Below are 25397 nucleotides of genomic sequence, written 5' to 3' on the forward strand. Positions count from 1 at the left end.
TGCCCATTATGTGCTCAGCATGAACGCATGAAGCAAGCCTGAGGCTGACTGGGGGAAGGGGAGCTGACGGGCAGCCCTGGGGTGGGTCACGCGCCTGCCGGACCAGGCAGGGCTCTTCGGCAGTGGACCTCTGATGACGTTCACATGGCAGGCAGATGTTCAGCCTCTGGGCACAGGCCATGATGTCTGTCCACTCTCTCCAAACTTCCTGAGTCATTTGCTCCTTCCAAGTCACTCATGCCTGGCCAGATGGCTGGACCCTACCCAGGACTCTGTGTAGACCCTGGCCTTGGACATCCAGGCCTCTGCTCAACATTCTGCCCCCACCCCCGGCAGGATTGTCCTGCGAGGCAGGGCTGTGATGGCACTGGGGTCCACTTGGGGCTGGGGCCGGCACCTCTCTACACCCCCACTGCTTCTCCCTTGGTCAGCAGATTCTGGGGCCTCGTGAGGCCATGAGTTTGCCGCAGGAGTGGCCTCCCGTGCCTTGGGGCCTGCTTGGCCTCCTCTGTGTGCACTCTTTCTGCTCCATGCTGGACACCTGCTGGTCAGGTGGGCCAGGGAGCACCCGGTTTGACAAACAGTTGGGTTTCAAGGCCAACCCAGTGTCCCACAGTAGCAAATAAACACAGGACATCGTGTAACCAAAACACAGGACATCGTGTAACCAAAAACTTTAGAGAAGGGGCGCCTGGCGGGCTCGGTCGCTAGAACCTCCGACTCTTGATCTCGAGTTCTGAGTTTGAGCTCCTCGCTGGGGGTAGAGTTTACTTAAAAAAGATTTAGATGAACCGAGTAACTTTTCGTGTAAGTACATCCCTGATACTGCACGGACCGTACTTACACCAAAAGTTATTTGCTGAGGGCAGCACCAAGCCAGGAGACCCAGGTTTCACTGGGGGTCCCCTGGGGGCGGCCTCCAGCGCAGGCACCCGGGTCCCGGCGGGTCACCTACGCGGGCGGTCGCTCGCCCCTCTCAGGCTTGCCTGAGAGCCCAGGGGCAGACCCTGATTGGCTCAGCTAGGGTCACGTGTCCACCCCCAAAGCCAATCACCTAGCCAGAGGGGATAAGACTCCCTGATTGGACTAGCCGGTGGCTGATGGCAGCCCGCGTGGCCCAGTGCGTGCAGGGCTAGTAGCAGGGCGCCTAGTGCCGGCTCCCGGGGTGCAGGGGAGGTTCTTCCCGCGGCCCGAGGGCCTTTCGGGCCTGCGGAATGGTGGCCTCGGGCAGCGTCGGAGGGCTTCGGGTGTGCGCAGGCCCGCGGGGCTGGGGCGGCGTCGTTTCCCTCCGCCTCCAGGAGCTTGTGCGGAGGCCTCGGGCAGAGGTGGTCCCTGTGTGCGCCGCTGCCTGGCGCGGGGCTCGTGTCTCGTTCCTGGGGCGCCCGCCACACCCGCTTCCAGCCCTTGTCCGGCCGGTGCCCGAAGAGGGGAGCCCCAGTGCCCCGGGTCCTCGCCCAGGAGCAGAGGGGGTGGCCGAAGGGCTCGGTGGTGAAAAATACAATTACCATGTCTGCAGTCTCCCGACACTCGGCCTGCTCGCTGCCGGCCCCCAAGTCTGTTTCTTATAAGTGAAAACAGATTTCCTGACAAGGGGCAAGATCTTAAACTTGTTCAAAGGCTCCCAAATAAAAAGGGTGGTTTTAACTTTCCCCTCTCAGCAAACCAAATTGTGAGGAGGCCCCTAAACCATTCCACCGCTGCGGGAAGGGTTCGGGTTTAGCCCACCCCCACCGCCATCTGGAGCGCTTCTTCTCACTGGAGCCCCAGCCCCCACCCCCAGGCTGGGCCAGAGCGGCTCTCCTCCAGGCCTCGGGGCCGGCCTGCCCCAGGGTCAAGGACCCAGGCCTAGGGGTGGTTTTCTGCGGCACCGTTTTCTAAGGTGACGCGGAGGACGGTGGTGCCCACCCGGCAACTCCTGTTTTCCTCTGAAAGCTGCTTCAGCTTGAATTTTGTTCTTTGGATTAAACCAGTTAAAGGAAGCAGCTGAGATGCCCCTAGAAGTGCTTTCTGCCAGGGGTAGGGTTTCCTGGGAGAGGAGCAAGACTGCTCCCTTCCTTGGGCTCCTTGACCCGGACTTGTTGGCCTGCAGCTGCTCTGTACTAATGCTCTGTACTAACTCAGCTTCTGTGCTGGCCTGCCTTCCTGCTGGGCTCTGAGCTCCTGGAAGGTGGGGACTTCCTGAATCCCCCTCAGCTCTGCATCCCAGTGCCTGGCAGAGGGTCCAGCACACAGTAGGTCTTCAGCACATACTTGTGGAAATGACAGACGGACTGTGGATGGCTGAGATGCAAACAAGTTGTGTTCCTGTTGGGAGCAGATTGCATCTGCAAGGACTAAGAAACCCCTTTTCTGATGTGTGGGTCGGCTGCTTCCACGATGTTTGCAGTATATGGGAGGCTTTGGCAGCTTCCCCCCCAGCCCTGGCTATCTGCAGCGGCTGCTTTCCTTCTCCATCGAGGGAGACAGGACTGGTGAAGGTTTTCTCTGAACCCCTGGGACGCCTAGGGTGCTGGGTCAGCCCTGGGCCTTTTCTCTCTGTGGACAGGTGCAGTCTGCCTTGGGAGCCCTGCAGAATCAGACAGGAAATGCCCACGGGAGGGAGCCGGGGACCCCCCCACCCCGACTGAAGTTGGGGCAGCATGTGATGGAGAGCACCTGAAAACTCAGTCTAGGCCACGAAGGCGGACGATGTCAGGGGAATGCGGAACCTAAGAAAACACAAATTTCCAGGTTTGCGGTGGCATCTGGTGGCTTTGTGGCGTGCGCGTTACTAGCCCTTCCCTGGGCCCCAGGCAGGGCGCTCGGTCAGCTCACCTCCAAGGCAGTAACGGGGCAAGTCTTTGCGCGCTATTCAGAGATGGCTGCGGCTTCCCACTTTGGTTGGGAGGGCTTCTCCCCTGCCGCCAGGACTTGATTGGGCTCAATGGAGTCGGATGTTGTCTGAGCTTCCCAACTGCTCCAAGTGCTGGAGAGCTTGGGCCGAAGACTCCATCCCTCAGGACCGCACCAAACACAGAGGGGGGCGTTTGCAGGCCAGCTTGTCCCCTTCTGGCCTGAACCATGCCCTCTCAGGACTCCCAAGCCTGTGGGCTGGGGATGGGAGGCTCTGCAGAGACGGGTGTCAAGACTGCAGAACAGTGGGTCAGAGATTGAACCAGCGCAGAGGGCCTGCCCCTCCCCCACAACCCAGTTACAGCCTAGATATCGCCCATGTCCTGCAGCGACCTCTGGCTGTCTTGGCCAGACTGGAGGTAAGGAGGGAGGTCCCAGGACGTCCATAGGGCCCACAATCACCCCATTCATCCGAATCCTGGGGGTCTGGTCCCTAGTAGATCTGAAGGAGACTCTTTCCCAGGGGCCCAGTCTACTCTTGGGGGTCCCATGTCCAGCTGGACACAGGAGCAGTGTGTCAGTGCTCCTGACAGGGCAAATCCCAGGAGCTGCGGCGTAGGGACGGGGCAGCCAGTATGGGGAGGAGAGGCGTTGACACCTCCCACCCCAGCTTCTGCCCAGAACCCTCCCCACTGGAGGCGTCTCTGCTCACCTGGCCTGGAAGTCTGTCTTGCTCTCGACTCTCTTCCTCGGGTCCTGTTGGTCTCAGAGCATTTGCCCCAGCAGCCCCCATGCTCCTGTCATCTTCAGGGCTAGTCAGGGAGCTGCACAGGGCATCCCAGGCTGGTGTGGAGAGGGGAGGCATGTCCCGTGGCTTTGGGACCCCTCTGGCCTCCTCCTTCACACAGGGGCGTCAGGTGGGTGCACACCTGACACGTAAGAGGTTCTGTGATCCTTTGTCAGAGAAGGGGGTGTAGCCCCTATGTGCCTACCCCTCTCCCCGAAGCCCCTGTCAGTCTCTGGACCAAGCCCCTGGGGCGGCTGTGAGGACCCTTGTTGGAGTTGCTGGGGCACCTCCCTGGGCCTCGAGGGATCGCCAGGTCGGGGAGAGCAGGGCCCCTGAACTGGGCAAGGGGTAATCCAGCTCCACTGCGTCCAGCCTGGGGCCAGGCGTGTGTCCCCACACTCTTACCTGGGGCAGTGGTATGGGGCCCAGAGAAGGCCCCGCAAGTGTGCATGTGCGCGTGCGTGCGGCTCCAGAAATCCCGTCTGCCACCTTTGGTGAACTTGACCTTAATCTCATCACATTCTTGGCGGCAAGAGTCAGGGACCCTGCTTTACAGTGGTGGACTCTGAGGCCTGGGGTGCAGCAAGGAAGAGCCAGGCTGCGCCCCACCTGCCACCTTGCCCTGCCTGCCTCCCCCAGTTCTCTGGAGGCCTGTGTCACTCGGGCCTCTCGGTGCCCCCACCAGTGGTACTCAGGCCCCGAGGGGGCACTGAGAGGATTCCTTCAGTGACCTCCGGGCCCGTCAGCCAGGAGCAGCCCTGTTTCTGTCGCTGTCCTGGGCTTAGCAGGTAGCCTGACTTTTAGAGGAGAAACAGCTTTGGAGGGGTGCTGGCAGTCACTGGGACCCCTGGGGAATGGGACGGGGTGGCGGCAAGGGGGTCTGGGGATGTGGAGTATGGAGGTCGGGACCCCTGGGGTCCTGGCAGGAGGCAAGGGAGCCTTTCAGGTCGCTCTCCTTGGTGACCTCTGTCCACTTGCTTAGCTGGCACCCAGGGCCCGAGGCAGGTCTCCTCGCAGCTGCAGACCCAGGAGGCCGTTAGGGGCCCTTCTGGTGGCCTCTGGCTGGCTGAGTGCCCAGATGCCCCTTCGCTGGCCGGGCTGCGGAGCTGACCTCTCACCCGTCCCCAGCCTGGGTCTGAGACGGGCTCCCACCCAGCCCCAGGCCGGGGCATAAACAGTTAAAGCGCCCTGTCCCCTGATTGGTTTGTGGTATTAAAAACGAATGGCGATCAGCCGGGTTGTCATTTCTACCTGATAAAACTTCACTTGTACCGATCTCGCTCACCCAGCCCATCATTTATCTTGCTTCGTGTTTCCCATAATGGCTCGTTTGTCTTGATCAAAGTGTAATCCTGCACGTTTAACCCTTGGGGCTCCGCTCGTGTCCACGCCCTTCCCTTGCCTGGGCCCTGCTCGGGGGTGGAGGTTCTGGAAGGCGGGGCCACCCTGTCTGAGTGAAGGTGGGGAGAGGGAGGGGGCAGGGGGGCACCTGGGGGGAAGGGGATGGGAGCAGGTGCAGCTGCTGGGTCCTGCTTTGGCCCCCCCTTGCTGTGTCCCTGCAGTCACCCGCCTCCCGGCTCACCCCACCTGCCCACATTCCTGGGCCCATCCGCCCCCCCCCCCCCCCCCCCCCGCGTCCTCCTCTCCGGCTTTCCCACCCTCAGCCGCCCTGGCTGCCTGGCCTGGCCCTGTGCTCCTGGCCCCACCCTGCACCCTTAGAACCGCTCTCTGGGTGCCGCCCCTTCCCCAGGTGCCGGCTGAGCCCCTCTCACCGTGGTCCAGGGGCTGCTGTGGGAGTGGTCTCAGTGGGCGTGTGGACCCTCTGGCTGGAGTCTTGGATGTGTCCTGTTGTCCTGCACACGGTGCAGACGCCACCCCAGTGGGGCCTCTGCCACACTCTAGCTCCAGGCCCCTGTGCCTCCTGGCCACCAGCAGTGTTCCTCACCTCCTTTCTGCCTGCCGTGCCCTCTTCTTCCTGCAGGACAGCCCAGCTGTCGCCTCCTCTGGGAAGCCCTCGTGGGCTGTTCCTCGCGGTGTCCTTGATGTCCCTGTCAGTCTGGCTGCAGCGGGGAGCCCAGGGCTAGAGCTAGCATCCAGCGGAGTTCCACGGGGGACACTGTCTTGGCGGCAAGGCTGTTCTGACATCCTTTCCTGTCTGCCTCTCTCAGGGTGCCCAGCGTCTAGAAGGCCGTGGCTGCTGCCTGGTGTCCCCGCCGTGGCTGGCACCAGTGTCAGTGCAATGGAGGCTTCGCACCCATGACCTGACAGCAGGAGCTTTCCCACCTGGTGGCTGGGCTGTCGTTGCTGCCCTTTCTGTGCCTCGTCGCCCATCCCACCTGGCCCCACCCCACTCTCGCCCCAGAACTTCTGCTGTGACCGCTGGTGCCCACTGTGCCCTGCCCTGCCAGGCGGGTCTTGGCGTGGGCAGAAGGTGGCGTGGTTGCAAATCCCGGCTCAAGAACCCCAGAAGTCCGAGGCAGTGGCCCCAGGCCTTCGTCCCCGACCTGGTCCCCTTCTGAACGTGCAGAAGCTACTGAGGCTGGGGTCTCCGGAGCCTCTGGCCTTGCCCTGGTCCCTCCTCCCCTGCCCGTAAGGGTCCTTAAGCCAGAAACCTAGGAGAGCAGGCTCTCCTTCTCTCAGAGCTGGTGCTCAGCCTGGCTCCCAAGGCCTCCTCTGGGCCACTCTGTGCCTCTCCCTGCCACAGCCCTTGGATACGTGGGACCGTGGGCTGCCAAGGCTGGCACCCCACCAGTTCACCTGTATAACGTGGGGGCTGCTGATTCACAGACTGAGTCCAAGGGCAAAGCTTGTCTGCCTTCAGGCACAGCTGAATCCAGGTGCTCAGACTATTTAGTCCAGGCGCCCTGACTCTACACAGCCCCAGGCCTCCTGCTCAGGGCCCCCATTCTAATCATCCTCGCTTGTGGACTCAACATCGCTGAGGGAAGACGTTTTGCCTCTCCATCCTGTCTCCACACTCAGGGCCCTGTCCCCTCTGCTCTCTCCAGCCAAGCTGGTCCAGTGGAGGAGATGAGAAAGGGGAGTGAGGTGTCAGCAGGGCTGGCTGAGGGCTGCCCCAGGGTGGGTTGGTGTGTGTGTGGATGCATACTGTGCAAACGGCCCACAGCTCCCTACACACCCGCGGAGGTGGGGGTACGTGTCTATGTCACAGCCCCACTCTCCACGCTTACCTTGTCCCCGCACACCTGCCCTAATCTGAGTCCCCTTACTGGGGTCTGTAATCCCAGCTGGGACCTCCCTCCCCAGGGATCCTGGAGGTGGAGGAAAACAGAGTGCCTCCTCCCTGGCAAGGTGCAAGGGTTCCGGAAAAACCTCAGGTCTGCAGCTTCTCTGGGCACAGCTCTCTCCAGCTAGCTGCTTGTCGGGGTGGCTTCCCAGTCCCCGATGTACCCTGCTTCCTGATCCCCTCCAACCTTGGGGGTTCAGCTCTCCATTAACAGTCTGGAGCATTGTTTATTTATTGTCCCGACACACAGCTGTCAGCTGAGAAAATGTGTGTCGAATGAATAAGATTGCTGCTCTCCTTTGAGGAGGGTGTCTGCGGTCTGGTCTGCCCAGACCCCTCCCCTAGCTGGTCACGCACTTTGGGGACCACTCTCCCCCATTGTGCCTGTGCCTTGTAGGGGCTGACCCTCCCCTCCTCTCCTCCAGGAGCACCTGCCTGGCCACATGAACGTCTGGCTCACCTCCGGTGAGATGTGTACGGAAAGGGACCCTCACCTTGGGAGGTCTTGAAGGCCAAAGCCACCCCAAACCCATTCTGGTCCCACAGTCCTCTCACCCGTGTGAGGCCGTGCCCTGAGGGGCTCCCCTCGGGCTGACTTGGGGGGCAGACCTGGCCCAGACGTGGGCACGTCGGCTGAGACCCCCCCCCAAGACGTCATGGCCTCCGGGGAGTCACCGCTGACGTGCCCACGGACACCGAGGCGCAGTCAGGATTCCGGACCACCAAACACCTGTACAGCAGTTCATATATTTATTCTTAAGCAAGTTATCAATAAAAAATTTAATACTAAAATGCCTTTACATAGAGTTTGCTGTTCATAAAACCTTTGTGTTTTTTTTGTTTGTTTGTTTTTAGTGTTTACATTGAAAAAAAAATCCAACCATCCTCTTAGTTTACACATTTACAAGAGCCGAGCTCCGCCAGGTCTAACCACGGTTAGAGGGCGGGCCGCATCGCCCACACGCACAGGTAGAGGGACGGAGGGGAGAGTCAGCACAAGGGCCAAGAAAGGGGGCTTGTCCTTCGCTCAGTGCCTGGAATTGAAAAGAGCCTTAGGCTCTAACTTTTGCGGCTGGGCTGTCCCCGCTCAGCACCTTGGCACCGGGCACGTCTTCTCCACTCTGCTTGTCCAGCCACGAGCAGGCCCTCGGGTGCCGCCTCCCAGGTGACCGCCAGGAGTGAAATATTGCACTCGTGCCGAGACAAAGGGGAGAACGGGGCGGGAGAGGTAAGCTGGGGTGCAGCGGACCCCCTCCCTGCCCCTGTACTTCCCATGGAGCCAGGAGTGGGAGGTGGGGCCGGGGTGGTTTCCCAGCCGGAAAGGAAGGGGGCGAGGAGGGGCTGGGTTCGGGTGCCGGACACCCGCCGACATCCCACGTTTCCCGGGGACCTGGGCTGCAGGTCTGTGGTCACACAAAAACTCGTCCTAAGGAACAGTGACTAACTTGGGGGCTTTCCTGGGGCTCCCAGGGGGTGTGGTGGCACACGGGGACACATGGCCCTCCCTATGTTTCCGGGACAAGGGCCGCTGGGCCACGGGTCTGGCTTGCCCTGTTTCTCTTGCCACAGGAGAAGTGAGGGGGTGACAAGTACTCTGAGACTCCTGGGGGGGTGCCGAGGGTCTGGGCCACCCACCTGAGCTGGGTGCAGGGATGAACAGCCCCCCGAGGGTGTGGGTTCGGGCAGGCAGGAGGGACCCGTGCTGGCCCACACCCCAGGCACTAGCCTGCCAACCAGGCCGTCTGCCCTGCCAAGTGGCCACAGAAAAGGTCCCGAAACCCCCCTGTGAGTTGGTGGGGGCTGGTCCCTTCCCTGCTCTGAGTGGAGGCTGGGCAAACTGGCCATCACAACGGAAATCAAAAATAACTTGGGATATTCAGGAAATAAAATCAAAACATCATTTTTTCGTATTGATACTTTAAAATATTTGTTCATATTTGTTTTGTTTTAAACAGAGGTAAGATACATATATGGCTGCTGTCACAATCCCGGGCTGGGGGGACCAGCTGATCCTGGTTTTTATTTTAGCCTCTGGAACCGCTTCTCTCCCCACGGACCCTCACGTCCACACCGTCGACCCCCCCCACTCCCCCACACCCCGCCACGCTTCTCCTAGTAGGTGGATCAAGAGGGAATAAACACCAGTGTGACTCCATCTCACACGGTCCCACGATCAGCACCGTGACCGAGGGTCCCGTCCACCCTCCTGTGACCGCCCCCACCCCAGCCGCTTCTGTTGCCACAGACGCCCCTGTCAGAACTCAGCTAGGCTGAGCAAAACAGTGCATTTTCAACGAAAACCCCCAGAACAAAGCCTACACGCACACGCACACACACGCACACACACGCACACACACGCATGCACATACACCCTCGTCACGCGTGTGGGGAAAAAATCCTTTTCCACTATTTTTTCCATAAAACTTCCCGCAGAAATACAATATTTACATAGAGGAATAAATAGACGACACACCTGATTTCTGCTTTCCCTGGTGGGAGACAGTCGGAGGTATAGGGAAAATATGGCTTGGATTCTAATCTCTCGGGAACTGCCGACGGGACGCGCAGCGCGGGTCGGCGGCAGAGCAGGACGACTTCCCGGGGAAAGGAATGCGAAGCCTGGGCCTTGCCTGGGTGGGTTTTGCATATTTGCTGACTCGCCGCTCGCTCCCCGCGGCAGGGGGGCGGCCTCGAACCCCGCCCCGCTCGGCCAGGCTCAGCACAGGATGGGCGCTCCGTCGGCCGCCACCAGGCGCCCCGTGGTGGGGTCATACGTGCCCGCCAGGTAGTAGAGGTCCCGCCGGTCCTGGCACTTCCGGCTCCGCGTCATCTGCTCGTACTGCTCCCGTCCCACGACCTGGCACTTGTGGGAGATGGTCTGCACATCGTTCTCGTCCTCATGGCACGACTGGTACAGCGCGTTCTGTCGGGGGAGGGGCAGGAGCTGGGCGGGGCCTTGGCAGGGAAGCCCCAGCCGTCTGGGACCCGCCTCTCGTTCTGGGAGGTTGGCATCAGCCTTGGAGCCCTGGCCCCGACCCTCTGGGTCCTGACAGAGCCAGAGAAATGCTCCTTTCTGCGCCCTCTGCAAACTGGGGTTCTTCCCGGGGAAGAGCAGACAGGGTGCTGGAGGCCTTCTCTGTGTGGGGTCTGCAGGGGGGGGGCAGGGAGGGGCTGCTGCGGATGGGGCCTGCTCAGCGCTACGTTGCTACGTGCCCCCCCCAAGGTGAAACCACCCCCTCTTTCACAGGGAGCCATGGAGGCACAGCCAGGGAGGGACCCCAGTGACCTGTCTCCAGCGCCTCAGCCCTCAGGGCGGAGACCTCAAGGTGTGGGGGATGGGGAGGGGTGTTCACGGGTGGGACTACTCCTCTTGTTCTGGCTGCTGCCCCGGCCACCTCCGGTGTCCCACCCCCACCTGCCCCAGGCCCCCGACCTGTCCCAGGCTCCCCCCCCCCCCCCCCCGCCCCAGGCCCCTCACGTGTTGCGGGTCCCCACCGCCCATGCTACCTCAGGTCTCACCTTCCCGTCGCTCTGCCGCTTCCCCAGCTTGGTCTCCTCCGGGTGGTAGAACCACTTGACCTTCACCACCATGTTGCTGCCCCAGGACTCCCACATGCTCTCAATGCGGCCGATGTAGGGCAGGTTGGGCCGCCCAGCCGACAGGAAGACGGCACAGTCCCCGATGCGCAGCGTCTCCTTGCCCCGGACGATGGCCTTGTAGAACAGCTTCCTGGCTTTCCCCTTCATGCCCCGCCTCTGCAGGGGAGACAGCCAGAGGCAGAGAGCAATGAGGGGGCCCGGGGCTCTTGGGCAGGCGGCAGCCGGGAGGTGCAGGAGAGGGAATGATAGAGAGGGACGGACGGCAGGACGCAGGAGGGACGGACGGACGGCACTTCTCGTGCACAAGTGCGCGTGCACGGACGCCTTCGAGGGCTGCTCAGGGCGCTACAGTAGGGGAGGGGGGCCACACCTGCCCCCGCCCTGCACCCTGGGTCATGACCTCAACGTCAGGACTGACTGAGAAGGAACGCTGGACCTGAAGGTTTGGAAGGGAAGAAGCCACGAGGTGTCCACTGCCGTGTGGTTCCCGGGGGCAGAAAGCCACGAACAACTGCGCGTCCGCCCACAGAGCGCGGGCACAGACGGCCGTGTGCGCGCAGCGGGGCAGGCCCCTCGCAGCCCTCCCAAGGCCGGGGCGTTGCGCACGGACCGCCGCACGGGAAACCGGACCCCGGGTACACGCCCTGCGGCACGCACGGCGGAGGCGGGGACTCGGAGGGGACAAGGCGGCTGTCTGCCCGGTCCCGTCTGGCGGGACCAGGCGGGAGCATTCCTTCTCCCCCAAGTCTACTTTTGTTTTTTTTAGTTGAAACGAACAGAAAAACCCCACGCAGAGAGAGAGGGTGCACGCTGGCGTCCTGGGCGGCAGGGCTCCTCCCCGGACGCGGACGCAGACGCAGACGCGCGCCCACCTACCTGCGTGGGGTTCCCCGACCACTTCCAGAGCTGCCGGGCGGGCAGGAAGGCCGAGATCTTTGGCCGGTTTTCCACGGAGGGCAGCCGCTGCCTCCGCGAAAGCTCTTTGGCTTTGGAGAAGCTCAGAGCCTCCTTGCGCTTGAGTTTGGACTTGGCGCCGCCGGGGCCCGCGCCCGCGCCCCCGCCGGCCCCCGCAGCCCTGGCCAGGAAGCAGCGCTGCGCGTGCGAGTGCGGCCCGCCCCCCTTGGAGCGCAGGGCCTCGGGCTGGGCCAGGAGGGCGGGCACTGGGTGCGTGAGGCAGGTCTGCAGCAGCAAGGCCGGGTCCTCCTCGTCGGAGCTGTAGGACGAGCCCTCGTCGTCTGAGGAGCAGAGGCTGGAGGTGGACAGGGAGCCCGAGGACGAGGAGGTGGACGAGCCCGAGGACGAGGAGGACACGGACAGGCGGGCGAGGAAGCGGGACGCCACGCCGGGGGCCAGCCCGGGCCCGTCCTCCTCATCGTCCGAGTAGGAGCTGTGACAGTCGCTGTCGCAAGGCAGCGGGAACTCGGCCTGGCCCGCGAACTTGCGCAGCGCCAGCCCCATGGGCAGAGCGTGCACGGGTGCCCGGCCCTTCCTGTCCTTGGCCACCAGGGCCGGGTGCGCGTAGCTGGGGCTGGGCAGGGGCCGCCCCAGCTTGGGCCCAGGGTCCTTGTCGCCCACGAGCAGCGCCTTGCAGTTCTTGTTCTTGGGGGAGGTCACGCCCTCGTGGTCCAGCTTGACCAGGAACTCGCTGCCCGCCCGCCGCCGCGCGCCCTTCTCGGCCTCCGCGCGCTCGGCCTTCTTGGCCCGCAGCAGCTTGTGGGCGCCCCCGGGCAGCCCCGGCCCGGCCCCGCCGACAAAGGGCGCGTAGGCGCTGGCCAGGCTGCTGAAGGAGTCGGCGCGGAAGCCGTTGCCAAACACGGGCGCCGCCACGCTGTGCACGGGGAACAGCGCCTCGCGGGCCCGCAGCTTCTTGGTGCTGCCGTTGAGCTGGAAGAGGTTGTGCAGCGCGGCCGGCCCCTTGCCGCCCGCCGCCGCCTTCCGCTTCGTCTGGGCCATGGCCGACCAGCTCAGCAGCGGGCTGCCCCGGCGGCCCAGGAAGTGGTCTGAGGCCCCTGCGGGCGGCTTGGCACCTGACGCGAGGAGCTCGGCTTTGCCTGCGGGGAGGCCAGCTAGAGTCAGAGGTGCCGCCCCCCTCGGGGCCCCCCACCCCCCGAGGTGCTTCTCCGCAGGCCCGTCGGTACCAGCTTTGTCTTTGCTGGCAGGCTTCTTCCCGGGGGTCTTCGAGGCTTCAGGGCCCTCGTGCGCCTTGGGGGACAGGCTGGGGGCGGCGGCCTCGCTGGGTGGGGGGGCCTCGAAGGAAGCTTTCTTGGTCCTCCGGCAGCTGCTGGACACCAGCAGGGCGGGCGAGGGCTCCGTGCCTGCAGAGTGGACGCTTGGCCTTAGCACTGCAGCCCGGGGTGGCCCAGCCTGCCTCCAGCCCTCGGGGCAGCGAGGGGCCCCACCCTCCCCACCCGGCCCCGGGGCTCACACTGGATTTTGAAGTCCGGAGGCAGCAGCCTGATGTTGGAGACGGCGATGTGGCCAGTGTCCCCGTCATCAAACTCCACGACCACGGAGTCCAGATCCTCCTCTTCGTCACTGCAGGTGCCTGGGGATGAGGCCCACCTGAGCCCATGGCCCCCTCTCAGGGTCCATGCGGCCCTCCCCGGCGGCCAGGTGGCCGGGACAGGAGGATGACAGGATGGGCTCCTGGCACCTCACAAATGACACTGGGAGAATTCTGTCCCCTGATCACGCTCGACCTTGGAGCTGCCACAGCCGCCAGGAAACAGACGGCCTCCCCCTCGGCCTCCTGCAGCTCGGCTGGAACAACACCGCCCTCCGTCTCCCCCTCCCTGGGGCGCACACTCAGGGACTCAGGGCCCTGACCTCCCCCCAGCCTCACACCAACTCACCCACCTGACAGACCGGGGGGCTCCACAGCCCTGCTGGGGGGTGGTCAGGAGGATTCACTCTGGGGAGCTGGTGCCCACATTACCAGTTCACGATAGGGGCTCTGGGTCTCTTCCCTGGCGGGCCACGTGGACAGCCAGAGCCGCCCACGCTGTCCCCACCCCCTGCAACCCCTCGTCTTCTCCTGGTGCCCAGGGAGCTGGTCCCATTGCCGGCTCTATCTGCTCCCCTCTGGCCTGGGAACAGGGCTAGCGGAGGCCCTCCCATCCGCTGGCGGCCTCGACGGGGGTCTTCGGCGTGGCTCACCTCGGACCACGTTGCCCGGATACAGACAACGGGACTTCTGGCTCCAGTAGGCGCAGACCCTCGTGCCTGGCGGGAGGTAGCGGCTGGACTGCGGCCGGACGTCCAGAACCTGGGGGCCGGCGGGGGCGGGGGGCAGGCTGTGAGTGGGCGGCCGGGCCCCCCCTCCCGGGGTGAGCGGGCCGCGCGGGGCCGTCCCCTCACCGCCTCCTGCAGCAGCTGCTCCAGCGAGTAGATCCTCTGCCGGTTGCCTCTCTCACCCTCGATGACGATGCTGTAGCTGCGGGCAAGGCGGAGTGTGAGGGGCCCGCCGCCCGCCGTAGTCCCTACCCCCTGCCGCCCGCCGTCGTCCCCCCCCCCCCCCGCCCACGCCCGGCCTCACATGTCGGGGGGCTGCAGGGTCCTGACGCTGCCCGCGTACAGCAGACTGTCCTCCTTGGGGATGAGCACGGGCAGCCCGTCCTGCAGGTCCTCCTTGTGGATGGTGCACGAGCGCGCTGAGGGCACAGGGTGTCAGCGCTTGCCCCGCCCCTGCCCGCCGCCGCCGCTACCTCCCGGGCGCCCAGGGCCACTCACCCAGCGCGGTGCTCTGCTCAGCGCTCAGAGGACCGCTGGCCGCGGCCGGCTCCTCCTCTGCTTCCTCCTCCTCTTCCTCCTCAAAGCTGCCGTTGTCGTCAAATGCAAAATCGTCCTCCACAGCAAAGCTCTCCAGCAGCCGACTCACGGCCCGGCCCTTGCCCTGGGGGGCCAGAGGGGTCAACTCCCTCCGGAGGTGGGGGTGGGAGAGGTCTGCACCCTGGCAGGGCCCCCGGGGGGTGGGGACGCTACCTGCTTCCCGACGGCCTTGCTTTTCACCTTGCCCACCTTCCTGCCCTTCCCCAGGATGGCCTTGGCGTTGCGTGGCGACAGGGCGATGGACAGCGCCCCGTTCTTCCGCTGTTGGGGGGTGGGGGACCGAGGTGAGGGTGGCACCAGCCTCCCGGCTCACAGCCAGCCCAGCGTGTGTTGCCGGCTGACCCCGAGTGTGAGCCCGAGTGTGAGCCCAGCGTGTGGTGCACGCCGACCCTGAGTGTGACCCCGAGTGTGAGCCCAGCGTGTAGTGCCGGCTGACCCCGAGTGTGACCCTGAGTGTGACCCCGAGTGTGAGCCCGAGCGTGAGCGCAGCGTGTGGTGCTCGCCGACCCCGAGTGTGAGTGCAGGGGTGTGGTGTGCACTGCCCCGCGGCAGGCCGTAGTGAGCAGGGAGGGAGAGTGGGGTGAGGGCTCCTTGGGCATCTGTGCCCACCCGCCGAGCCCAGCCCTGCTGGGTGCCCAGGAGCCCGCGTCGCCCGCTGGGCCTCACCCGCAGTCCCGGCTGGAGGACGGTGCTCTTGCGTGTGGCTCTTTTGAGACGCTCGCTGGCCAGCTTGCTGCCCTCCTCACGGCAGGTGAAGGCCCGGGCGGGGCTGAAGAGGGTGTCCCTGCTGGGGGTGGCCCCCGGGTCTGCTCGCAGGCTGCCTTTGGCCTTGCCCTTGGCTTTCTTTTTGCCTGGTGCGCCCGGGGGCCTGCGCCCTGGGGCCCGCTCCAGCTTGGTGCCCACCTTGGCCTTCACTGTGCGCCTCTTGACCTTGACCTCGCTCTCTGGGCTGGACAGGCGGCAGGCCCCTGTGGGGGGAAGGCGGCTGTCACAGGGGTCCCCAATGCTGGGACCCTCACCACCAGGCTGACCTCTGGCCCACCCTTGCCTCTGGTTACCTAGCAAGCCCTGCCTCTCCTTCTTCTTCTTGGCCTTCTGGTTGGCCTCCATCTTGACCACGGAAGAGGGTGAGGGCCCCAGCACGGCCACGCTGGCCCCAGTGTGCAGCGCCAGCCCGGGCTCCTTGGGGGGTGCCTCTGTCCCCAAGAACCTCTCGCAGTTCTCACTGTCATAGCCACTGCCTGGGGGACGCAGAGGGTCCAGATGACTGGGGGTTGGAGCAGCACCACGTTGGGGAGGGGCCGGGGTGCCGATCGTCAGTGCGCATGTAGCGATGTTGGGGGGCTGTGAGGGGGGCCCTGTCACGGTCGCCCTTGGGGCTACTTTAGGGGGCAGGCACCCGGGCCAGGCATCCAGGTGACGAGGTTTGCTACAGGATGGGGAGGGGAAGGAGCCCTCTCTGACCTTCCTCTCCCTGCCTCTGTTTTCTTTTCTTACACCCCGGGCAGCAGGGCGCCCACCTTGCAGGCCTGGGGATCCCCCTCCCCAGGGCAGCCCCTTCCCCTTACTGCCCTCCTGCTTCCTGCTTCCTCTTCCCCTCCCTTTGTTCTTTCTCAGGCGAAAACTTGGTGGGGATGGGCAAGGCCTGGTGGGGAGGAAGCATCTATTTTCCCAGGCGCCTGTTTCTGGACGTGCGGGTTTGCTGGGGGCCAGATAACCTTTCAGGTCAGGCCGCCAGACGCTGCAGGAAAGCAGCCCCCAGCGGGCAGAAGGGCTATTTTTAGCCCCCTTTCCAGGATGTGTCCAGGGGCCTCCTCCTTCCGCGTGGCCCCACAGAGAGCCACTGGGCTCAGCCTCGGGACAGGGGCTCCTTCCCCAGCAGCCGCAGTGGGGCCAGCACCCTCCAGGAGCCCTGACCTGGCTCAGCCCATCGCCTTCTCCCCAGACCCCGAGGAACCACGGCTGAGGTCCAGGCTGTGGCGGTCACACCAACGACTTGCCTGCCTCCTGTGCCGTGGCCACCGCTGCCTGGGCCGGGAACTTGGGGGTCTCCCTGCCGCCGCCACTGTCCTCGTGCCGGGCTGCCCCAGGCACCTTGGTGCTCTTGGCTCGGGACAGCTTCTTCCGGATGCGCCCCCCTGGGGCGGCCTCCTTGCGCCTGAAGGGGCCGAGGCCAGCAGGCAGCCCCTTGCTCTTGACCTTTGGCTTCAGCTGGGCCACCTGGTGGGCCATGGCGGATGCCAGCTCGCCCTGTCCACTGCTCTTCTTGCACCGAACCTTGTCCTGTGAACGGGCAGGAAGGAGCTGCCCTCGTCAGGGCCCCCACCCCCAGCCACGGCCCTGCCGCCGTCAGCCTGCCCTCTGCCAATGTCGGCTCACAGTGGCACTTCCTCGGGTCCTGTCCTCTGAAGGGGCCAAGGGGGCTCCTGGCCCTGCGACACGGGGCTTGCCCCTTGGCACCTACCCTTGTGCCTGTCCCCTCCCCCACTCCACAGCACCCCCAGACTGCCCACCCGACTCAGGCTCGGGGGAGGGAGAGCACGGGCCCAGGGGTCTGTTCTGGGAGGGACCGGTGAAGTGACAACACGCCCAGCCCCGCCTCTCACCTGTCCCTCCCAGGACCCTGCAGTGGGAGGCTGGGGCAGGATGTGCCCCGCACTCGGAGGCAGGGTCCACTGGCGGTGAGAAAGCTTGCCCCGAGGGAGGCCACCACTATGCAAGGGGGTGCAGCCGGCACCGCCCACAGCACGGGCCCCCACTACTGAAGAGCCTTTCTGGAACCCAGAATACCACGCGTTCTTTTTCTCCCTGCTGGAGCATGCTGGGGTGGGGGTGCGTCCCAGCCCCAGCCACACCTGCGGGCTTGGGGGCCTCCCTCTGCCGCGAGCTACCCGGAGCTCACCGGGCCTTGGTTTCCTCATCTGGGCAGGGGGATCCCAGCTGGGGGCTGGCCCGGGGCAGGTGTGTGGCCTGCTGCTGCCTGCCCGACACCCTGAGCCCCCGAGCCCAGGGCGAGGCTGCTGTGGTGCTCACCGCGGAGGCTGGCTGCAGGCCCACATAGACGCCGGTCTCCAGTCGGTTCCGCTTCTTCGCGGGCTCGTCGCCACCCCGCAGCTCAGCACACAGCAGGGTCAGGCTGGACCGCACCGTCCTGGGGGCATAGGGGCGCAGGTGGGCACGGGCCAGATGCAAACAGACCTCAGCACCTGGGCCCCGTCCCCCCGAGGGCCTCTGTGGTGGCAGCCAAGGGACCCTGCCCCCCTCGTGTGGGCTCTGCTGCTTTCCTGGCCAAGGCTGTGTTCCTGTGCCAGGCTCCTCAGAGAACACACATGGCTGCTGGATGGCCCAGGGGGTCGAGCCTGTGCTGAGCACCCCTACCCTGCGCTCGGCACCTGCTTCCCAGCCAGGGCCTCTGCTCGCTGACCAGGGAGGGGCAGCCCAAAGCTCAGGAGCCAGGGCTATGTGGCCAGCTGGACCACTACGTGACTGAGCTGTGGCCTCAGTCTTCACACCTGGAGAACGGGGACGGTAACTACTGTGGCTCTCCGCAAGGCTGGGGTGGGGCCACTCGGGTCCCAGGCTGGCCCTCAGTGAGTGCAAGGCCAGCTGCCCCAGAGTTAGGAACAGAGAGGGTGCTAGAGAGGCTCCTGAGAGTGGGGTCCCCTCCCTCCAGCTCTGCTGCTGCCAGGAAGAGGACGGGGCACAGTGGCCAGAGAAACTCAGGTCCAGGCTCTGCCTCCCGGCCTCCAGGGACCCCCAACTGCTGGGCTCACACCCCTGTCCTTAATTCCAGGTCTGGAGGGAGGGGAACCCGCACTCCAAGGACCATGTCCCAGATGAGGTCTAGGACGCTGCTGACACCAAGTCTCAGTGTCCCCGTGCCCCACAGTTAGGGGGCCGAGAGCTTGGCTGCTTGTGGGGCTGGGGGCTGGGCCTGTCACCTGCCCTGTCCCCCACTCACACAGGGTTAATGGAAATGAGTCACAGTTAGAGGCTGAGGGTCCTGGCTTTGGGGGGCCAAGAGAGGGGGCCAGGCAGGAAGCTGGCTATGCAGTGATGCCGCCCCCATCCCCCAAACTTCCACTTCCTGCCGGGTTCCCACTGCCGGCAAACACTGCAGGGCAAGGCCTCGCAAGGGGATGGAGCGAGGGTAGAAGTCCAAGATTCAGGCGGGAGCCCCGATCCTTGGGAAGGGAGGTCCTGGACTCCGTGCCCTTCCTTGTCCTGAGGCGGCTACCCACTAGCCAGGGTCCGGCTTCGTGGGTCAGCAGAGAAAGTGGCCGCAGTGGAAGGACCAGGACGAGGCTTCCAGGGCTGGGGGCTCTGTGCCACATGGGCCCGGGGAAGCGTGGGGCGGCCTCGCCAGGACTCCCTGACAGGCCACCGGCCAGACCCTGGCCTCAGTGGGCTCCGCCTTGGCCAGCAGCCCCGATGGCCTTGGCTGGTTTACAAAGGGGAACCCTGGGGTCCCCTGCTGGGTGGCACCTGGGCGGGGGGAGGGGCGGCTGGGGGGGAGGCCTCTCCCAGTCACCACCCACAGGAGGGGCGAACTCCCCCTCCCTGTAACCTTTTCTGCATTGGCTAATGTTTTGTGACATAAAGCCCTGAGATTAATTTTTTGCCTCTGTCTTAATTGAAGAAACCATTTAGTGCCGATTTAACTATTATTACCAAATCATCAGGATTGATGCAGTGAGCACACGCGCTCGCCAATAGCGTTTGCAGGAGCTCGTTGGATTTATGCAAATGGCTCTGCCGGGAGAGGCAATTTGTAGCCGAGAAGGACAATTACGCCAGCCGGGAGCGCGCCAGTGAGGGCGCCGGGCGGTAATGGATAATCACACGGCGCCGGGAGCGTGGGCCACGCCACAGCGTGACCGGCGGTGTCAGACGGTGCGGATAAAGTGGCTGTTGGGAGGGCCGATTCCACGGCCAGGTGTGCGGACCTGGTGTAGCCATGCCCCCGGCCCGCAGTGGCTTCTGAGGAAAGAGCGAGCCTCGAGCATCTGGGCAGGACGCCTGCAGTGGGCTCTGTCCCCTGGACGCTCGCCGTGACTAGAGCTCTGGGAGGGACGTGCGGGGTCTTCGAGAGAGCGGTGAGGGGGGCGCCGGGGGGCGGGGGCGCAGAGAGGGGCCTCGAGGGCACCCTGGGCCCACGCCAGCCCCAGGCCCGTCGTGGCGGCCACGCACCCAGGACTTACTTGACTTTCTTGCCGTCGCTCCTGGGAAGCTGGCCCCCAGGACGCAGAGGGGGCAGCAGGCTGGAGTACTTGCGCTTCCTCGGCCGGCCGGGCCCTCGCCGTGCGGGGCTGCGCGAGCTCTCCTCTCTCCTGGAGGCCGCAGAGTTGCGGTCAGAGGCCGGCGCCCACCCTGACCCCCCGGCGGGGTCCAGCAGAGGGCACTGGGCTCTCGGAGGGCTGCGCCTGGGGAGCTCGGCCCTCATGCGCGGGCTGGTTTCTCTGCTTGGGCGAACACCTCATCCTTCCTCCCCCTGCGTCCGGGGCCACCCCAGACCCCGGGCCCCGGACCCCAACCTCCAGCCCAGCTTGGCACCCACGGGGGCTCCCTGACCTGGAGGCAGAGGCCGTACTGCCTGCCCCAGCGCCTGAACCACGGGCGCCTTCCCCGGCCCTGGCGGGAGCACCGCCCACCCTGCCGCCGGCCCGGCCGTACTCGTGGTCATGCCTGCGCTGCAGGCGCGCCAGCTCCCGCTGCTTCTCCTTGTAGCGTCGCTGCAGCTCCGCCAGCCGCACGCGCATCTCCACCTCCTGCGTGTCCAGCCGGTCGATGGCGGCCTTCAGTGGGCAAACCTGGTGGGCGGGGTCACAGGAGCCCGTGAGCCCGGCCGGGGCCCCACGGCAGGGGCGGCCAGCATGCGGGCTTCGAGGTCCCTAGGGTTTAGAGTGCCGGGGCAACCAGGGTCCCCCACTCACAGGCTTGGTCTTGGGGATCCAGGTGTCCTTGCGTTGTAGAATCTGCATGCGGGGGGTGAGCGTGGGAGCCCTGCAGGGGTCGGCAGCTGGGGGCTGGGCGCAGGAGGAGGGACTGTCCGGGCCAGCAGCCTCCACCAGGGACCAGGCTGAGGCCAGCGTGGCCAGGCGCCGCAGGTCGAACGCCAGCACGTCCTCTTCCTCTGCAGGGGACACGAGGGTCGGTGTGTTGTGGGTGTCGGGCACATGCTGCCCCTCAGAGAGGCTCTTGATGTCGGCCCGCATCTCAGTGTGGCCCAGACCCTCCAGGCTGCCCAGCTCCCCAAAACATGAGGACCAAGGACCAAGGACCAGGATGAGGTGGCTGGGAACCGCCAGATGGGCACAGGGGCAGGCACCTAGCTCCCTGCCTCAGCTCCGGGGAGATGGGGGGACATCTCTCTTGGCTACGGGGGGCCAGGCCAGTTGGGACGGCACAGACCTCTGGGAAGCCCCCAAACCACTTAGGTGCTAAGGGATGTGGCTTGTTATGCTGCAGGCCAAATGCCCACGTAGGGTCAGAGCTGAGCTGGTGGTGGCAGAGACGGGGGTCAAACACACAGGGACACACTGGGCCCACAAGGAGCCATGGCCAGGGAAGGGCAGCCAGCCAGGGCCAGCCTGGATGGAAGCTGTCAGGTGGCAGCTGTGACTTTCAGATCATACAGCGCTGGCCTCTGAGAGGCCCGGGAGCAGCAGCACCCCAGTGGCAACGAGCACCCCAACACCCTGACTTGGCTCCTAATACCACCCTCCCAGGAAAGGAACCGGGCTCCTCGGGGAGATGGCTGGTTCGGGGGGGGGGGGGGTGAGCCAGGAACACAGGACATGTCAGACAGTGACGGGGACATGTCGGTGCCCACATGGGCCAGCTGAGGGCCACCATCAAATTAAACAGTGACGAGTGGCAGATTACAGCCAATCAGAGACAGTAAGACGCCACGAGTCACACCCATGTAAACAGGGGAGTGCACGTAAGGACGCATGAAGGGCGGGGAGAACACCCCGCTTTAAGCATGGCCTGTGAGAGATTCGCTGTGTGCCAGGGGGAAATGCCTGGCCACGGCCACAGCCACAGCCACGGGCGTGGCCACGGAGCCGCAGGGAGGGTGAGCCTCAGCAACGGAACAGAGAAGCAAGGTAGGTGCCGTGAGCGCAAACCTCTGGACGCCAGGTCTGAGCTGCAGCGGGAGGCCCTCAGTGCAGCGGGCTGCCATGTCAGAGACGCCCCGGGCGTGGGAGCTGGAGGGGGCCTGAGGGCGCTCCCCTCCCCCCAGCAGCCAGGGCAGGGTTATTCCGAAGCCCTATTCCAGCTAGAAGTTCTACACGGTGTCCTATCTAGTGGGATCACTGTGGCGGCCAAGAAGCGTCTCTGCCCCGCCAACCCCGACCCCCCTCCTCAGACTAGGCCTGCGGAGACCACAGTCCCACGGGTGAGCCTGGGAGGGGGGGGCGGTGGGCGTGGGGAGACGGGCTAGGGGGCTCTTTGCGGCTTCAAACGACACACTGTGTGGTTCTCTAGTCCGGGGGCTGTGGAGAGATGGTGACAGCCCCACCTGGTGCCTGGAGGGTGTCTCCAGCTCCTGTCCCTGGGAAGGTCTGGGCCGGGCTACCCAGACCAGCTGTGGCTCTGCAGACACACGCGAGGTTGGGGGCTCAGGCTTCCCGCCACAGTCCCGTCAGACAGGCGGGGCCGGCAGGGCAGGGGTGAGGGTCAGCCAGTGGGGGAGGGGCATGGAGGTCAGCAGACTAGCTAAAGTGGGAACTAGGGGCAGGGTGGGATCTCGGCTCAGCCCATCAGCTGGTTTCAGGCTCACTCGGGAAGAAAGGGGCATCCACACTCCGGGAGGGATGGGGCCTGGACTTCCCAAACTCCAGGGTGCCTGGGAGGCTTGGGTGGCTCCTCCAGGAGCGGGATGTTCTGGGTGCCTCAGGGCCGGGCCCTGTGTGCAGGCCTCACCATCCACCGCCAGACAGACACAGGATCTGACTAGCAACCCCCTTTTCTGCCCCTAGGCTCGGCCTGGGGCTCAAGTCCCTGCATCTGGTATGGAGGTCTGGGGGCCAGGCCAAGGGTCCTGCTGCTGAGGCCTGCTGGGTGGGGCTGGAGGGGTTCTGAACACCCCACTAGTGAGGTGCCCATGAGCCAATGGCTTGGGGTTTGAGCCCCTGCCCCACCACAGCCCAGCTGCCAACCTGGTCCTCACCCCCACTGCCCAGGGGCCCCCTGGGGTCTTTCACCGAACGCCATGCCTGGCCTAGCGGGAGTTCATGGGGTCCCTTCTGGGGAGGAGGGGGCGGGAGGCTCTGCTGTCCCTTGGGCCCTGCTTCCTGGGACAGACTTGCCCACTTTCGCCCTCTGTGAATCTTCCTGCTCATCTGAGAACACGGCTGATCTCCTAATTCATTTCAAGCAAGGTGGTCCTGAGCTTATAGGGAACATTTCTGGATCCAAGAGAGTGTGCAGACCAGCCAATTAACTGGGACAGAGGGGTGGCTGGGGCCTGGGAGCAGCAGAAGGGGAGGGTGGGGACCTGGGGGTTCCAGGAAATGCGGGTGGGGGTCTGGGGGCTCCAGGAGGGGAGGGTGGGGGCTGGGGGCTCTAGGAGGGGAGGGTGGGGGTTGGGGGCTCCAGGAGGGGAGGGCAGAGTGGAGACCTGGCCATGGCATCTTGCTTGGTCCACACACCCTGGTGACTGGGGCGCCTGGCCTGGGCCGCAGCTGCAGCGCCCACACTGGGACACACGTGGTCTACACGTGAGCGTTCATTCAATGAATGGGCACCGGTCCAACAGGCACTCACATGCACAGACTGGGCGGCCACACGCAGCGCCCGGCATCCGCTCGGCAGGCTCTGAACCAGCCACACTCACAGGGTGGCTCCGGGCAGCACCGGCCCTACCCGGGGGCCCCCGCCTCACCCTACAGCCCCCAGCCCTAAGCGAGGCCCTCCTCGGGGTCCAGCTGGGCGCCCACGTGCAGGGGCTCCCCAGCACACTGCCCTCAGCACAGTGCCGGGCCCGTCTAGGCGGATAGGAGAGTGACACGGAGGCCTCCGGGGAATAACTCCACGAGGACATTACCTCGGAACAGCGTAAAAGGCGCCGGTGATGGGCGGCAGCGAGCTTTACGCATCAGGGAACCAAGCGAGTGAGCCGAGAGACTTTGTTGGGCGCTTTCTATAAATATCACGAGCACAGCGCCTGGCTGGGGTGCTCCCCCTGGGGTTACTGTTTGGGCTTGGAGGGGGGTTTCCAGCCTGCCTGGGGTCCCCATGGGTTCCGGGCCAGCGCTCACCGTGGGGTGGCTCTAGGTCCATGCCTGCGCCCGGGGCTTTTCCGGGTGCGGGGAGCCCAGGAGCATCTCAACCGGCAGGTCAGCCCTGGGGCAGGAAGCACCAGCCCCTCAGCCCCCAGCCTGGTGAAACTGCGGGGGACATGTGGGTCCGAGGCCTGGGGACTGTCTCAGCCTCAAGCTACCTCCCCTGGGCCTGGGTGGGAGGAGGTCAGGGCTGCATGCCGACAGAGGGGAGCACAACCCTTCCTGCTTTCCCAGGTAGCCGCCTCACCCCCCGTTGGCCTGCGCACCCTTGTAGGACACCTGCTTGTAGGACGCCTGCTTGTAGGACACCTGCGACGCCCCTGCAGGGCGCTGTGAGCATCACGACAACGGGAGGTGCTGCCCTAGAGGCCACTCCTCTGAAGCCAAGCGCCCTGCCCCCAGCCACCAGGGCCGGGGGTGGAAGGGCAGCTGTGGGGGCCGCACTGTGGGACTACGGCGCCGAAGCCCACGGTCTGGCCAGCTGACCCTGGGCCCCAGAGGGCTCCCGGAGGGTGGGGCAGTACTCACCTGGCAAAGCTGGCCCCCTCCTCTGCTGCTGGATCTCCAGGTCGGCCAGCTCACTGAGCAGGGCAATGCCGTGAGTCCCTGAGCTACAGGGCAAAGGGCCTGTGCGTGGGGGTCCCGGGGCAGCGGCCAGCTGCGGGTCCGGCGGGCCGATGCCTGGCAGGTCCCCCAGGTCGATGGTGGCTGCCACCAGGGCGTCCAGGCCCAGGAGTGCTCCGGGCAGGCGGCTGTTCTTGAAAGTTGGCCCCTGGCCCTCTTCCTCCTCCGGCTTGTCCTCCTGAGCCTCAGCCCCCTCCTCCGACTCTGCTTCCTCCGGGGCCTGCTGCTTGCCTGGCCCGGCCTCATTGAGGACGCCCAGACTCCTCTGCTGCTGCGGGGCCTGGGGGCCGGCCCCTGATGAGGGCCCTGGCCCCACCTCCCCACCCCCGTCCACCGCGGCCCCCTCCTCTGCAGCCCCTCCCTGAGTAGAATGAGCCTGGCCAATGGCCTTGGGGCCTCCTCCCTCGAGGAGGGCCCCACATCGCAGTTCTCGAAGCCCCTCCAGTGGGCTGGGGTCTGCTGCTTTCCCCAGGGGTCCCCGCTCGGCAGGGTAGGGGGTGGCGGCAAGGTCCTGGGTGGCCTCCCTGGCCCCTGAGGGCAACCCCGGCTCCTGTGGGCTCTGGGGGCTTCGGGGGGGCAGCTCCCCGGGCGGGAACGTCCTCGCTGGCTCAGGCTGGACCCTGGGGGCTGCAGTTTGCATAGTTTTGGGGTCCGAGAGGTCAGGAGAGTGCACGCTGCGGGACAGGGAGAAGCCCGAGCTGGCCATAGGACAGGCGTATCCAGGAGGCAGGTCTGCGAAAGAGCAGGTTTTGTCAGGAGGGGGCAGCTGTGGGTACGGGTGAACCTCTTCTAGATGGGGGAGGGTGGCCTCAGATCCCAGACTCACACCTGGGAGGGAGGGTCCCCGGCCCTCTGCCTTTGCCTTCGGAGCAGGTGAGACAGGAACGGGGAGCACGTTACACGACGGGGGGCCGAGACCCAAACTCCGGGCTGGGCCTAGCTCCTGCCACCGTCCCCGGCAGGCCAGGCACTTTGTCATTGGTGGCTGCCACTGCTGGGCAGTGAGCCCAACCCTCGTCCTGTCCTGTCTGCCAGGAAGTGGGGAGGAGATGGCGGGGGCCCTGAGTGCTTCCCCCATGGAAGGATTGTGGACGGGAAAGGAGAGAAAGAACAGAGGACAAGCAACAGTGCCCTGGGCCCTGCCTGGGTAGGTGAGGGCACCCCTGCAGGTGCCCAACGAGGCGGCCCG

The 25397-nt window shown here is 65.2% G+C and overlaps 1 protein-coding gene across 1 annotated transcript in view; it reads right to left on the reverse strand.

The window, feature by feature from the left end:
* Positions 1 to 7608: 7608 nt before the first annotated feature.
* BAHCC1 (BAH domain and coiled-coil containing 1) overlaps positions 7609 to 25397 on the reverse strand; it is a 58654-nt gene continuing 40865 nt past the window's right edge. Inside the window, exons 10-27 of the mRNA XM_057318095.1 lie at positions 24113 to 24940; positions 20228 to 20427; positions 19968 to 20104; positions 19496 to 19624; positions 17328 to 17445; positions 16291 to 16577; positions 15353 to 15531; positions 14961 to 15262; positions 14448 to 14555; positions 14196 to 14358; positions 14002 to 14116; positions 13824 to 13899; positions 13623 to 13731; positions 12892 to 13011; positions 12605 to 12781; positions 11343 to 12517; positions 10386 to 10622; positions 7609 to 9789 (exon numbers count right to left, since the gene is read on the reverse strand). Coding sequence (XP_057174078.1) covers positions 9583 to 9789; positions 10386 to 10622; positions 11343 to 12517; positions 12605 to 12781; positions 12892 to 13011; positions 13623 to 13731; positions 13824 to 13899; positions 14002 to 14116; positions 14196 to 14358; positions 14448 to 14555; positions 14961 to 15262; positions 15353 to 15531; positions 16291 to 16577; positions 17328 to 17445; positions 19496 to 19624; positions 19968 to 20104; positions 20228 to 20427; positions 24113 to 24940 — 4667 coding nt within the window. The 3' untranslated portion in view covers positions 7609 to 9582. The remainder of the gene's footprint in view (positions 9790 to 10385; positions 10623 to 11342; positions 12518 to 12604; positions 12782 to 12891; positions 13012 to 13622; positions 13732 to 13823; positions 13900 to 14001; positions 14117 to 14195; positions 14359 to 14447; positions 14556 to 14960; positions 15263 to 15352; positions 15532 to 16290; positions 16578 to 17327; positions 17446 to 19495; positions 19625 to 19967; positions 20105 to 20227; positions 20428 to 24112; positions 24941 to 25397) is intronic.

The sequence above is a fragment of the Ursus arctos genome, unplaced genomic scaffold (assembly GCF_023065955.2).
Source record: "Ursus arctos isolate Adak ecotype North America unplaced genomic scaffold, UrsArc2.0 scaffold_24, whole genome shotgun sequence".
Lineage (NCBI taxonomy): Eukaryota > Metazoa > Chordata > Mammalia > Carnivora > Ursidae > Ursus > Ursus arctos.